This window comes from Artemia franciscana, chromosome 21 (genome assembly GCF_032884065.1).
Source record: "Artemia franciscana chromosome 21, ASM3288406v1, whole genome shotgun sequence".
Classification (NCBI taxonomy): domain Eukaryota; kingdom Metazoa; phylum Arthropoda; class Branchiopoda; order Anostraca; family Artemiidae; genus Artemia; species Artemia franciscana.
In genome coordinates, this window is record NC_088883.1 from 30,475,599 (window position 1) to 30,491,734 (window position 16,136).

At 37.7% G+C, this 16,136-nt stretch overlaps 3 protein-coding genes across 8 annotated transcripts in view; 2 read left to right on the forward strand and 1 right to left on the reverse strand.

Moving 5' to 3' along the window:
• The window catches only part of LOC136040871 (uncharacterized), a 685,992-nt gene that overhangs the window by 170,925 nt on the left and 498,931 nt on the right, over positions 1 to 16,136 (forward strand). The window lies entirely within an intron of this gene.
• Positions 1 to 16,136, reverse strand: part of LOC136040869 (frizzled-5-like) — a 445,049-nt gene that overhangs the window by 168,745 nt on the left and 260,168 nt on the right. The gene's annotated exons all lie outside the window — the stretch shown is intronic.
• LOC136040853 (RNA/RNP complex-1-interacting phosphatase-like) overlaps positions 10,439 to 16,136 on the forward strand; it is a 120,091-nt gene continuing 114,393 nt past the window's right edge. For all 4 annotated transcript variants that reach the window (XM_065725227.1, XM_065725226.1, XM_065725225.1 and 1 more), the window contains exon 1: positions 10,439 to 10,524. In XM_065725227.1, the coding sequence (XP_065581299.1) occupies positions 10,499 to 10,524 (26 nt within the window). In that variant the 5' untranslated portion in view covers positions 10,439 to 10,498. The remainder of the gene's footprint in view (positions 10,525 to 16,136) is intronic.

Genomic DNA, 16,136 nt, shown 5'->3' on the forward strand with positions numbered 1-16,136 from the left:
GTAAATAGGAGCTTGACACTTCTACAATAGGGTTCTCTGATACGCTGAATCTGATGGTGTGATTTTTGTTAAGATTTTATGGGGTTGTTTCCCCCTATTTTCTAAAATAAGGCAAATTTTTTCAGGCTTTTAGCTTTTGATGTGTAAGACTAAACCTGATGAAAACTTAAAAAATTTTAAATCTGCATTAAAATACGATTCTTTTAATGTAGCTATTGGTATCAAAATTTCATTTTTTATAGTTTTGGTTACTATTGAGCCGGCCGCTCCTTACTACAGTTCCACGAACTGTTTGATGAGACAATAAACACTTGCCGGAGTAAGAAAAAAAAAGGGTAATGAAAGAAAACCAGCAAACAAAGTCCTTAAACACTATGTAATTTAAAAGTGTAAAGATAAGGGAGGAATTATTAACTGAAGTGTATTTGGGACAAATATTGGGGATTATGATTCGTGAAAACAGAGAGCACATAAAAGACGAACATTTCTTTTCCCTTTAAGAGTTCGAAAGTGTTTTTTAAATTTTCCTGCCATGTTTTGGACATGCGCCGATAATCTATATGCAACAATAATGCATATGGTTATAACATTTGGGATTACCGCACGATACCCAGGAACTATTTTTTGAATCTAGATAGTAAATTTCTTGACAATAAGTGCACTGTTATTGATTTTGTTTTGACAAATGAATAGTGTTATTTTGATTATTAGAGTTTGTCTGCTTATTTCCGGCAGTCCTTTACTGCAAACAACAGATACGTGGTGATTAAGTAAGATGATTGTCAGAAGGGTCCCTTCTTTCCTTATCCTTTCAATATTATTGGTCCCTTCATATTTTCCTGATAATATTCTTTCATAGGGTCAGTTACAAAAAAGGAAAAGGAGCTTGGCATTGCTGCTGAGCTTCAATGTGTCAATTATAAGGACTCTGGATTAAAAGCTAATCTCGTCTTAATGTTCTAATTTGGCATTAATACATAATGGATGCAAGGCCATATCCAGAGGAAAGAGGGGTGCAGGGCTTGGCCCTCTTCCCCTGGAAATTTTGTCCAACTCATTAAAAAGCAATAAATGTAAACGAACAAATTTTCAAGTGTTCTAGAGTTATTTTTACCTCCCCCCCCCCCCCCGAAAAAATAAAGTTCCTCTGAATAAACATCCTGGATACGCCCTTGGATGCATGACTGCCACTATTCTCTTTGATATCAGATGCATTCTTGTTTTGCTTGCAGTAATTAATCTAGGACTGGTGTTGTGAAAAGAATAGGCATCTCATCACATATGAAAAAGTTGTATCTGACATCTCTCTCTACCCCTGCCAAATTAACGGATTATTCTATTTCATGAACTTGTTGAGGTACTTGGGGTCAATATAGCTAGGCACAGAAAGATGGATATTATTTATAATCAAGAACTGAGAATTTTCTTAAGATGGATTCTCTGTTGTTTAAGAGATATACAGGTTATTATGGTACAGACAGGGGATGATCTCCAGCACTTTTCTTAGGGAGGGGGTGCAGGATGGGTCTGTGTAATGTTCGCGACGGATTGAGTGAAGTCTATTTATTCAAAACCCAAGCACCTATAAAACAAGACAAAAATAAGCTGGGGGTAAATAAACACTGCGCACACTAAGCAATTTGTAAGCAAGCATTACTGCAGCTTTCTTCTTCTTTTGAAGATAGTGCTTGCGAGGTCACATGCGGGGTCGCGTTGGGGGCTTTACGACACGTCTGCTTCTGGTGCGTCGTTGTGTGAGGCTGGTGGTCACCGGCCGCGAGTATATGGTGCCCCTGTGTCCACTGAGGTAGGCCCTACTGAGGTATGCTCAGCTGAGGTAGGCTTCACTGACGTAAGCCCCACCGGGGACGATCCGGTGACTGTCGAAGGGGTGGTAGAGCTAGGGTTTTCTCACTTTCGCTGGTGACGTTTTCTGTTATCTGCTCACTTTCTGTGTGGGGTGTTTGGGGATCATCAGCAATGTGGCCGGCCATGCCAGTAGTGTATGGGTGGCGGTGCGGGGCTGGTTGTCTTGATATGTGAATTCTGTTCCTTCTTAGTCTTGAGCAATAAGTTGTTTCGAAGATGTAGGACTGCGAGTCGCTATGGCGTGTGGTTATCTTTCCCTTGGTCCATCTGTCATTCGGTTTTCGTTGGAAAAAAACAGTGTCTCCAACCTCAAGTTCAGGAAGGGGTTTCGCAGATTTGTCATGATGGGATTTCTGGCCTTTCTGCCTGACGTTACGACTATAGAGGATGTCCGACTTGGTGACGACCTTTGGTTTCAGGTGTAAGTACTTAGAGGGTAGGGAGGATCTAAGCTGTCGATTCTGTATTAGCTCTGCGGGTGAGGCAAAGTTGTTACGGTACTCTAGGAGAGCTACGTACGGGTCGTTACTGCTAGCCTTTGATTTTGACAGGATTCTTTCACATGTTTGCACGGATTTCTCGACAAGTCTATTTGCCTTGGGATATATTGGGCTTGAGGTCTTGAGTTCAATTCCCCAAGTTTGTGCGAATTCGCTGAATTCGCGCGAGAAGAGTTGAGTGCCGTTGTCGGATGTCATCTGCTGTGGTATTCCGAAGTGTGCAAAGTGAGTCTTGAGTTTGCCAATGATTGTCGCTGATGCTTGGTTCGGAAGCCAATCGAATTCGAAATAACGGCTGTAGTAGTCAACCGTGATAAGGAATTGAGCTTTTTCCCATTCGAATAAGTCTACTGCTACGTGTTGCCATGGTAGTGCTGGTGTTTCTGTATAGATGAGTGGTTCTCTCTGGTTGTTCAGGTCATGGCGGGCACATATTTCGCATTGTCCGACAAAGGATTCAACGTCGGCGTTCATGCCTGGCCAGTATACCAGCATCCTCGCACGTTGCTTTGTTTTTTCAATGCCGAGGTGTGCTGTGTATAGCTGGATCAGAGTTTCTTGTCTTAGGGCCTGGGGTATGATGATTCTCTGGCCTTTCGGACGGAAAAACTATTCCGTCGACTTCTGCCAGCTCGCTTCTTATGTTCCAGAACGCTGATGCATCTACAGGACATTGTTTTCAAGTCGATGGCCAACCACACTGCATGACAGACTGAAAAGTGCTGAGTTGATTATAATGTTCGGTCAATTGACGGATTTTCCTGAGTTTGCTGTCACTCACGGGCAGTGTCTTCATTACTGCGTGAACATAAGCTTCAATGTCTCTCTGCATCTGGAAGTCGGTGTATGGGAGGTATAGTCGCGAGAGCGCGTCAGCTATGGGTATGTCGGAACCTGGGCTGTAGATGACTTCCAAGTCATATGGGAGAGTTTGGATCATTATTCTCTGCAGCCGTATTGGCGCTTGGTGTAGAGGTTTTGACAGGATGGTTTCCATTGGTCTATGGTCGGTGGTGACTGTTACCTCCCGCTTGTAGATGTAATGATGGAAATATTTCGATCCATTCACAATTGCGAACATTTCTTTTTCGAGTTGCGAGTAGTTTTGTTCAGTCTTGCTGAAAGCTCTAGATGCGTAGCCACAAATGTTTCCATTGGTTAAGATCTCTGCCCCTAGTTCGTGCTTTGGGGCGTCGACTTTCAAGTCAACTGTGCGGCTGCTATGGTCAAAAATGCTAGATTGTCAGTGATTGACCGCTTGATGCCGCTGAAGCATTCTTCGTGATGTGGTTTCCACTCAAACTCTACTTCTTGTATGAGGTCTCGTAGGGTCTTGTTTCTGAATGAGAGACTTGGGATGTATCGGGATAGGAAGTTGAGCATGCCCAAAAGGGTTTTGAGTTCTTCCTTGGTTGTTGGACTTGGCATGGTCGTCGGATTGCTTTGTTTAGATCCACGGGGTCTATACATAGGCGGGCGCTCTCGTCCTTCTTTTTGACTATGACCATGGTGTTTACCCAGTCAGGTGCCTCGCTGATTTTTTCAATTATGTTTAGGGCTTCTAGTCTGTCCAGCTCGTCCGTAAGTTTCTGTTTCATTGCTAAAGGTACTTTTCTCGCAGGGTAAACAGTAGGGACACTATTTTCTTTTAGGTGGATCTCGCATTTGTTTTCCAGGTTTCCAATTCCTTTCAAAATGTCCTTGTACTCATTTACCAGTTTGGAGCAAGCACTAGTCGTCCTGTCTTCTTTTTTAATGTTTAATATCAGCATGATCAGCTCCAGATCTTTGCAGGTTTTTCGACCCACGATTGGAGTTGTGTTGGACCTGACAATGTAGAATGCATGTGACTGTGTCTTTCCTTCTTTGTATTGGCAGGTCAGGTAACTGATTCCCGCATAAGGGATAGCTGATCCACAGTAGCTTGTTAGTTTGTGGCTGCCTTTTATCAGGCCGGGTCTTAATGGCAATTTATTGTAATACTGGAGTGGTAGCACATTCATCTGTGCTCCTGTGTCGATTTTGAATTTTAAACACATTTACCCCTCAATGGATAATTCGGCAAATGCTTCATTTTCTCTAGTGTTGTTCTGTATTGTGTACAGGAACACTTCGTCTGTGTCGTCTTCTGTTTCAGATATTGCTTCACCGTCCTCTACAGTATGTACAGCTTTCTTTTCTGCACTTCTGCAAACCTTTGCCAAGTGGTTTGGCTTTCTGCATTTTGAGCAAATCTTCCCTTTTGCTGAGGAAATATGGTTCTGTGAGTACGTTCCACCGCAGAAGTAGCATTCTGGTTTCTTGGACTTGGGGTGTGCCCGATTTTTGGCAATGGAATCGATTTTCTGCTTGATATCTCTGCCTTCAAAGGTTTTCAGCTGTGCTTGGGTTGTTTCGAATGCTCTACAAATGGTTACTGTTTGGTTCAGGGATAGGGTGTCTCCTACCGAGAGGATTTTCTCACTTGTTTTGGGATTGGCCACTCCTCCCACTATCCTGTCTCTTAGCATTTCGTCTTTGTCCGCGTAACCACATGGTTTCACTAGGATTTTAAAATCGGTAATGTATTTGTCTATGCTCTCCTGCTTTTGGTCATGCTTTTGGAAGATGTATCGTGAGAAGACTTGATATTTCTTCGGGGCTGCATATTTTCTGAATTTTGTGAAGTGTGTATCAACGTCTTCCTATTCAGCATCAGTTAGATCAAATGTGCTGAAGATTTTTCTCCCTTGTTCGCCTGCCTAGATGAGAAGATATGCACATCGCTGTCTTTCTGGCAAGTGGTACAATAAACATTAACTTAGAATGGCTTTCAAACTTCGTCCATTTGGATTCTAGATTATCCGAGCTCCAGTTGATTCTAGGCGTTTCTGCATCCATCCCACTTCTGACACCATGTAGTGTTCGCGTCGGAATGAGTGAAGTTTATTTATTCAAAACCTAAGCACCTATAAAGAAAACAACAATAAGTTGGGAGTAAATGAACAATGCGCACACTAAGCAATTTGTAAGCAAGCACTACTGCAGTTTATATCCGGATAGTCAAGGGGCATGGGCTATATAATTTGTTACGCTGAAGACGTTCTGAATCTTAGTGGCACCCTGCAACGAGTCAGTGATGTTTTTTCCATCCTCCGAGCAGAATACCTTAAGCTTGGTCTACATTTCAATTCTGCCAAGTCGGAAATAGTCCTTTTTAACCGGAAGAGTGATCTACTAAATTCAGTCAAAGTAGGGAATTCTTCAATTCAACCTGTCGATCACCTACTGCCTCTTGGTCAACCTATATGTTCATCTATACACAACATCTGGTACCTCCTTATTGAACATCTAACCCGCCGCATATCCGCCTCTTATGCGTCAACAATTTCCTGCAAGTTCAGATTCAACCGACATTTGCTAGCTAGCATTTTCAGTGCAATAGCTCTCACTCATATTCTGTATATTTCACCCTTTTGGAAACTGTTAACTAATACTGACCAAACTAAAATACGTTCACTCTTCTTCCGTTCTGCAAAATAATTATTCCGCTTTCCACCCCGGCAATGCAACACAAAAATTGTCCGTCAGTTTAAAATCGCTGACCCGACTATTGCAGTAGCTAGAGTAATAGCTAAACATAATTAAAAAGTGAATATGACTGCCCAGGGGTGGGATTCTGTATAATTTCAGTTTTTATTAATTGCTTATTTCGTATTTTGTGTTATTTTTACTCACGTTGATGCTGCTTGTTTGTTTCCCTTTTTTTTCTCTATCTTTTTTCTTCTCCGTCTTGTTCAAAACTTTGTATTTTTGTATGTCTGTGTCATGACCTTATATTGTGCAGTAATTTTTGAATTTTTTACTAATTCATGGTTTGCTTTTGTTCTTCTTGTGCTTTTCTTTTGTTTTTGTTTTTTTGTTTTGTTTATTCCTCTACTTCGTCTTATCATGTTATTTGAATGATGAATGTCCAATAAATAAATAAGTAAAATAAATAAATTAATAATAGTTATTTTCCCAAATCATTGGGGGGGGGAGGGGGGCAATTGCTCCCCTCCCTAAATGACGCCCCTGGGTACAGATGCAGTTGAGATTGATGTTCTCTATTACCACAATTAGTATCAAAAAATAAACTTGGGAATACTGGTGAAGATTTGATCCCAAAGCCAGTGGGATATATACTGACCTATACGGGGTTATTTTTAATGTTAACTAGGTCTGCAATTAAAAAAGAAGTTCTTGAAAGTAATTAACATTCTTAGGAAGTCACTTCAACAAAATTGGAAAAATCGATATTTTCTACATCACATAAAAATAATTTAGTGACAAATAGCGCATTTTTGCATATGTTTTCCTTCTTTATGTTTCCCATAATTGTTGGGAGATGAGCTACATTTTTTTCACTAATTTTTGTCCTGATCTTTTCAGTAGTGCAGCTCTATTCTTGTCGCAAAAACCAGCCCTATACTCACTATTATAATTTCCTCGCGCCTTTCCGGAAGGACAAAAAAAAAAGTGACAACAGAATCTGGACAATTTGTAATTTATGTGAGACTTCTACCCATCAAAGACTAGAACAACTTTGTTATTGTTTAATCCCTTTTCTTGTTGCCAGGGTACAAACACATTTGACACAAAGTTGATGCTAGTATCCAACCCAGGCAACTGAGGCTGATCCCCAAGAGAACCTGCCAAAGCGATGCTCCTTACTTTACCTTCAAATAAAGTAAAAAAAATGTGGGTACTCTTCATTTTTATTAAAGCCATGAAGGAAAGTGACCTCACTGTTTTGTTGTTTGTCTGAAGTTTAGCAACAGAACTATTTTTTGTTTTAAAAAGTCTCGCCTTTGTTTGCAGACTGAGTTCAAATATAGCAAGGTTTATTCCAAGTTAAACCGACCTGGATTATTAAATGCTGCTTAAAATACGGATCCCTACAATCAGAATTTAACAAGTTCATGCCACTACTGATGTTTCTTGTGTTATTGTAGAGGAAGCAGCGTAAACGATCTCTGCAGCCCTTTCTAAAATATAAACTCTCTTTGTCTTTACAAGAACAAAAGATCCTTCATTCTAGTTGGCACCCCACCACTACAAAAGACGGAGGGTCAATAGAGTTTAACCTGTTATCAAGCCAATTAACAGCTATATGAAGATCTCATGTTGTTAATGGGAAGGGTTTTACCTGCTAATGCTCGAAACAGCTTCTTCAACTTCCAGCCCTGTTACGGATCTGAACTCGTGCTGAGTGTTTCTCTGGGCAGCAACATTTATGCATCATTTGTGGTGGTTTTGGTATGTCATATTTAGTTGATGTGGCTTTCAGCAATAACTCAGACAAACTTCATAGAGTATTCCATGTAAAATCTATAATCTGATACATAAACATTCAAATTTGCATTTCATTTAAAACATATACTCTAACAAATAACCATACAAATTTGTATGGGTGTACATATGTCTGGTAGGCAGATCAAATCATATTGTTGGGGGAGGGGTAGAACCATGAAATAGTAAGTTTTAACACAAAATCTTAAACTGAGCTGTTATGTGCAATGCACATCTCCAACAAAAGTTTGTAATATGACCCAGAGAAATCCACGTTAGCAGGGCATGGAAAAAAAGAAGAAGAACTATAAATAACGACGAAGGCCACATTTTCAATAAAACTAAAGTGAACAATTTTTCAAACTAAGCTGAGGTATGGATGCTGGGACTGTTTTGAAAAACTGTTCATTTTAGTTTTATTGATTTTATCCTCTCGTAAGTTGTTTTTTCTTATTTGTATTGCTGAAGACGGCCCTTGGACATAGGACCGAAATATTCATTCTAATTCGTTTCCCTCTGTCTTAAAAAATTCCCTATTGTTCTTCTTGTTTTTGGTGTTCAAGAACAACAAAATGAAATAACAAGTACAAAAAAAGAAAAAAAAAATCACTTTGAAATCAGACAAATTTGTAGAATTATTTTAGATCTACAAAACGGTTGGAGCTCTTTAGGCTACTCAGGCTGAGTATCCCAGACAAAATGACAGATAGTCTTAGGATTGAAGTTCTATCTTATTGACGGAGTGTATGGGAAAGGTGATAAATTCTAAGGCATTATGGCCTTATTGCAACACGAAGATACTCAGTGCTGCATTTGTGTCTGTATAAATAACACTTTGATTGCAAAAGATTTTACCAAATTGAAAATAAGAAAATCCTTAAACTTCTGGGCAAAATTTTACTTCGATGGCTAGTATTTTAAAAGCGTCCACAATCACCAATATTTTATAATTATATCAAAGCCACAGAATAGTCTGTTATTTTGAACTTGAGACAGCTTGAAACAAAATAATACTGTTACTCTAAGCCTTTATTATGATTTTACCCCCAACAATTCCATTGTATGTAAATACTCATATATAGTATAAAGCACACACTACCAAACTAAACGTTAATGGTTAATCCGCTATTAGCTTCAAAGCAAATGCAGCATCGAGAATTTCTATTAAATTGTTGAGGATATAAGTTAACCCTGGGCTGGAACTCAATTTTACTACATATGGCCTTCGAATCTGTCCTTAGTGAATATAGAATATGTTTTTCTTTTTTTATAAATTTGTGAAGAATTTGCTTTTCAAGGTGACATTATTGTCCAATCTACATGAAAAAAAATTGCGAAAACTTCAGCGTAAGGTGTTTTCTACTGACCGACCTGATTCTTTTAACAAAAATAAAATACTTTAGTTGAACAAAGAAGCTTATAAAACCAGTTTATCAAACTGGACGATAAAATTGCAAACCGTGGCACAGGAAATGTAAAAACTGAACCCACAACCCAAATTTGCAATATCTGTTAAAAAGTGAAGTTTTTTGAAGTTACAATTTAAATATCCATTTTCACAAGGATGTAAGATGAATTAATGTCCACCATTCGTGGATACAACCTTTTGTTCAACAAAATAGTAGATTTGTCCATCGAATTCTAGCACAATTTAAAGGCAAAGTTAGACTAAGGCTCTTTATCAAGTTCAACAAAAGACGGAATAGAGAAGAATCGAGGTAAAAACACACTTTCTTTGAACAAATCATGTGGGAAAACACAAATTCAGGAGGATGCAGGATTTTCATCCAGCTCACATCCTCGTAAAAATTGCCTATATGTTATTATTCCATAATTTCGATTGTCAGAGGATACACTGATTTATGATCTAGATTATCACTCAAATAGCATGCTTAGAAATGCATATTTTGAGGTTACAATCTGATTTGTAGGTCAAAAAGGCAGCATCATGGAGCATGTGATGGCACTTTGCTAAATGTGTCAGACAGGGATTCTTGGAAAAACAGAATGTATTCTGAAAATTTAAATCAAGTTTAATTTAATATCTTCGTTAACACGACAAGGAACAATGCTGTTTGAATTTATTTTTCCGTCGACACGATGACTGCTCGATTCGTAAAATTATAAGATCACAACCTCGTTTGAATTAGCATCTCTGTCAACAGAGTTAGCATTCAGTTTGTAAAATATTGACAGTATATCGATATTTTACCGCCTTTTGAGGACAAAAGAAAAATGTCTATTATTTTCCACATCAGTATAGAAATTATATATTTAAGGGCAAATTCGAAATGTAAGGTGAATTGATGACCTTTTTTTTTTAAATGATGGTTTGTTTGTGTTCAAGAATGGTTGGGAGCATTGGGTTCGATTTATTAAGTGACTAAAGGCCAAAAATTGATTAAATCAGTATTAAGTTAGGTGCTACAGTATTATGTTTGAAATTACCGGAAAAAATGGGTTTGATTTGTTATTCTAAATTAGCATAAAAAAACACAAATCCAATGCTAAAGAGCAAAATGTTTACATGATATCGGTAGTCTATTGACTTTGTAATATTAATTAAAACGCATCTCATATCTTGGCTATTCCATCAATGAAACCTTTTCGGCATTAGTCGTCTTTTGAGGGCAGAAATTAAAAGTTCAAGTTTGAAACAACCACCAAAAACTGTTTGATTTTGTTTTTTTCAGTCAACAGTCGACCGCGTTTAACTTCGAAAGGTTCGGCTAGTCGATTGAACGCAACCGTGCTGAGGGGCAAAATTCAAATTTCAGCAGCATTAGAGACATAGTGGCATTATCTTTAGCCAAGTCAAGATGGGAAAGGGAAGAGTACCTGATAGGTTGCTTTTATTTTGAATTTATATTTTAATTTAAATTCATGGAAGGATTTTGTAGGTGACCAAGACTAAGTTTGTTTCCTGCTTCATTGTTTCTTTTTTTTTTCAAAGAATCAAATATTTTTTTTTTGTATCTAGGTCAGGTTTGAATAATAATAAAAGGTAAATTTCTAGGTAATTGACTTCTTGCTATCTCGGAGAGTGCTTAGGGTAGAAAAATGAAACTTTCAGGGGTGAGTACAGGCTAAAGTATGTCATGGGAAGGTATTTTAAAGTACCCACCTCGACTCCTTCTCCCTCTAGTGGGCCCTGAAATTTGCCTACATGACAGGTCTATACCTATTGAAATTCTTACAAAAGAATATTTTGCCTTAATTTTCAGTTACTAGTTGTTTTTTCTCTGCCTTTAGTTTTGAAAATGTAACTCTTGTCATTTGAGTAGAATTTTGAGCCATATCTATGTTTTTTTTCATCCAAAATTTAGGAAATGTACTTGCATATCTTTAAAACCCTTTAAAATGGAATTGAGCAAAGTTATGAAGCTGAAAACAATTTTGTTATACTTCAATTAAGCAGAAGATCTATTTTGCAAGGTTCTACTTTTATAACACATGTATTTTTAAAGGTCATCAAAGGCCAGGGCCCTCTAGAGGGAGAAGGAGTGGGGGTAGTTGCTTCAAAATACTTTACCAGTACATACTTTAGTCTGTAGTTTAATCCCTGAAAGTTTCACATTCCTAACCTAAACCCTTTCTGAGATAACAAGAAGTCAATCAACTAGAATTTACCTATGCTATCAACTTTTGCCCCTTTTTAGGTATTTCTCAGGAAAATTCTAGTTGAGGGGCTTCTTGCCATCTTGTTAGGTGAATGAAACTTTCAGGAATTTATCTGGGACCAAAAATATACCCCCAGAAGTTGTTACTATGCAACTAAGGTATCTCTTGATTACTCTTTCCTTAAGATAGTACCTATAGCCAAGTACTTAGACATTGCCTTATATCTGACAATTTCTTTTTAATCAGCTGTTCAAAAACAGTTAAAAGTCCTAGTTTAGCTACTTTTCACTATCATAGAAAGGGGTTAGGTTAGGGAAATGAAACTTTCAGGGATGGGTCTAGAGACTAAAGTAACCCCTGGGAAGGTATTTTGAAGTCCCCAACCCCACTAGCCTACTTCTCCCTATAGAGGGCGGTGACATTTTCTGACCTTTAAAAATCTGTGTTAGGAAAATTGAACCTTGTAAAACAGATCTTCTGCTTAAATGAAATACAAGAAAGCTGTTTTCAGCTTCACAACTTTGGCTTATCCTAATTTATGAGGTTCCAAAGATCTCCAAACACATTTCCTAAATTTAGAAGAAAAAAACCATTGATATGGCTTAAAATTCTCCCCAAATAATTAGAATAGCATTTATGAAAACATAACTTCTTTTTAAGGAAAACATAACTTCTTGGGAGGGTAAAGAGGAAAGCTTTAAACAGATTACAATAGAGAAGGAGCATGCACAGGTGTGTTGACCTCAGGTGGCCTGGATCTGCAGTGAGTTGTTAGTAGCAATAGCAAAATCAGCTTACAATTAAGACTAGTCTACTTAGAATTTACTGTCTACTTGGTTGATGGACCAACCAAATATACTAATATAAACTCAACATTTTATTTGCAATTAGAAGACACAGAAAGCTTTGCCACATTCACTAGATTTTTTTTTTTTTTACATTTAGGCAAGATTAAAAAAGAAAATTTACATCAAGACTTTGAATGCACTTTGTCATTGAACTCTCTCTGAAAAGAATCTTGTGAATAACCCAGAAGTTCATTATTTTGTGAATAACCTGAAAAGTTATTTATTTTGTTTTGAAGAAATATGTTAGTGTCAATATTAATGCTTCAGTATATCTACTGATAATGGCTGCTGTATATGTGATAAAAGTATCTAGGCTTTTGTACCTATTATCACTGTCTAAATAAATGGATTTATCTCCATTTGAACATTTGTTTGTTGCGTATCCATGATAGATTCTGCCAATGATTTAAGTACTATGGTTCATGTTAAGATCCCATGTCCAAGACTTGGCAGCATGTCCCAAATAAAGGCTCTAGCCTAGTGTGCATGTCCATGATTAGGTTTCTACTGATTATGGCTGCTGTATAAGTGATCAAAATATCTAGGCTTTTGTACCTATTTTCACTGTCTAAATAAATGGATTTATCTCCATTTGAACATTTGTTTGTTTGTTTGGAAACTGCATGGCCGCTCCCCAATATAAAGGCAACACAAGGCTTCTTGAGGGCATGCAGAGGCATGCCACCAAGGTTATAAATGGGCTGAAAGACCTCCCCCACAATGAAAGACTGAAAAAACTCAAATGACACTCTAGTGTACTGCTGCAGACAAGGTGACATGCTGCTTACCCATAAACTCTCTAATGACACATCTAGTCTCCTCAACCTGAATATGATCTACCAATCCTATACAAGAGGCCATTCAAAGAAACTTCCTAAATGTCACGTGAACACAAGAATGCATCAAAACTTCTTCTCCAAAAGAATTGTCAATAACTGGAATTCCCTCTCTGAGTCTACAGTGTCAGCAACCTCACCTATAACTTTCAAGAAGTTACTGGATAGCAAGTGGTCATGCAGGAACTGGAAATACTGCTGGCAAGATCCAGATCAGTAACAGATGTCAGTCATCATCACTCACAGATCCATTGGACCTTATTGCTCTGAAGTGCAAATTAAGGCAATTAAGGTTATGTATCCATGATAGATTCTGTCAGTGATTTAAGTACTATGGTTCATGTTAATATCCCATATCCAAGACTTGGCAGCATTTCCCAAATAAAGCCTAATGTCCGTGTCCATGATTAGGTTCCGCTGACTATCAGTGCATTCAAAACTGTTACTTGATGAAAAAGAAAATTTTCATCAAGGCTTTGAATAAACTTTGTCATTGAACTCTCTCTAAAAAAATCTTGTGAATAACCCAGAAGTTCATTGTTTTGTGAATAATTTGAAAGTTATTTATTTTGTTTTGATGAAAGATGTTAGTTTTAATATTAATGGTTTAGTACTTCTGATGATGGCTGCTGTATTTGTGATCAAAATATCTAGGCTTTTGTACCTGTAACCCAGAAGTTCATTATTTTATGAATAACCTGAAAGTTATTTATTTTGTTTTGTGTGAATATGTTAGTTTCAATACTAATACTTTAATATTTCTACTGATGATGGTCACTGTATGTGTGATCAAAATACCTGGACTTTTGTACCTGTTTTCACTGTCTAAATAAATAGATTTATCTCCATTTGAACATTTGTTTGTTTGATAAGTATCCATGATAGATTCTGTCAATGATTTAGGTACTATGGCTCATGTTAAGATCCCATGTCCAAGACTGGGCAGCGTTTCCCAAATAAAGGCTCAAGCATAATGTGTATGTCCGTGATTAGGTTCCACTGACTATCAGTGCATTCAAAACTGTTACTGTTGTATATAATTAGAATATTTAAGCTGATTACATACTTGATTGGAAAATTAAGACCAAGCTTGCCTAGAACAACCAAACCATCAAACTCAGAGGGAAACAAGAAGGTGGAGACAAATGTTTGAGGAAAGAATTAATCATGTGCCAAGTTTTCTAAATGTTTTTTCTGCAATTTGAAAATTCTTGAAAATAATAAAGGCATTTAGTCTTTCAAATCAAAGATTTATAAATATTCTTATAGTTTTTGAATGTGAGCAACAGCTGCACTTGACAATGACTTTGTTGACCTGTAAGATTTCAAAATGCTATTTTTCTTCTCCAGTTTCTGAGAAGGCCACAGGTAGGGGTAAGTGGTATATGCAGGGACAGGGTTTAAGGTGAGACACATACTCATCTGCCATCTAGCGTTCTTTAGAAAAATCCAATAAAACCACCTAGTATAGTTCATTCAATGGAGGATATGACAGTTCTATCATTTTGGCAATTCGTTATTTTTGTTTTAGAGAAAATCAATATCAAAGTTTCAGCTATACCCCCCCCCCCCCCAAAAAAAAAAATATTTTGGCAGTAGTTTTTTGTGCTTAATTTTGTAATGGTTTGCAGAAATTGTGTGTGTAATATAGCAAATGAAAGCTAAAACATCATGTAGCCATTGGGTGGAAAAACGTGTAACATTAAAAAAAATTGGACACAGTCTGCAAGTAGAGGTCACATGGTATGTACTGGGACAAGGACAAGTGGTATGTAGTGGGACATAGATGCTGTCCAACCCAGGGAAGACCATGATAATATATAATATTGGATCTCTTGTTGTTCTACAGTTATACAGTTTGCAAAGGTGTCTGGTATCACTTTAATAACAATACCAACTCACTGCAGCCACAGGTTGCAGCCATGAGACATTTGCATATCTTTTCCCTTCAAATGCCAATACAACAAGGCTATAGACAACTGGATGCTGAACAACTCAGGAAAGACCATGACAACATGCAAGATTGGATCTCTTGTTGGCAAGAGCCTCCCTGTATCTTTCACGCCAAACAACATAATGAGGGGCTTTGAGAAGACAGGGATATGGCCTTACAAGCCATACATCTTAACAGAAAAGGATTTTCTAACCTCTGCTGTAACTGACAGAACTGCACCTGATGCTTAGGATCCAGTTGAACCTGGAAACAACCTGGCTGAAAACGCAAGTAAAAATGGGCCTGTACAATCCTTTAAACCCATTTCAGTTCCTGTGACGCCAGAACAAGCTTGGCCATACCCTAAAGCCAACCCACATGTACTGAGTGGCAGAGGCAGGAAGAAAGGCTCTGCAAAGATTCTTATTGACAATCCTGTGGAAAGACCAATTGAAGAACAAGAAGCCTAAAGAAAAGATTAGAAAGCATGGGGTGGCAGGGCTAGAAGAAAAGTTGGGACTGTTGAAAGAGGTTGAAAAGCAAAAAAAGACCAGAAAGCAAAAAAAGTTATTTGTGGATTCAGAAGGAAGTGATGATAAAAAATTATCCCTGATGATTATAGTGATGACTTGCTGAAACTAGGTGAATTGACAGTGTCTCTACAGGAGATTTTGTTAAAGTTGTTTATGAAGAAGATTATTTTCCTGGGTCTGTCCATGAGAAAAATGAGAACAATGTCAGAGTAGGTGTCATGTGCATGGTAGGTCTATGAAAGTGGAAGTGGCTGGACCAAGAAGACTCAATATTTTATCCAAGGGAAGACATTTAAAAAAAAATCGTTGCCTTCTACCCCAGCACCTGGTATAGCTTCCAAAGCAGCATCATACTTTGTGTTTGCTGACTCTTAGTCTAGTCTTGTGCCTAAGATATTTTTACTTTTGAAGTCAAATTTCTGATGTAGTTTTTATGTGATGAATAGTCAAAGTGTTCTACTAATACATGAAGCTTTTTATTAAGTCCCAGAGTATACCACCTTGTATCCCAAGATATGCAACCCCCAGTACTTAGTGGGAAAAATGACATAAGCTGGGACGAAAGTAAAACAGTTCAAAATAGGGATGAAACCTTTTTATTGACAGTGAACAGATATAAAATTTAACTGGATATTTTGAACACATATACAGTGTTCATCATCAGCAGTAAAACTAAAAGACATGAA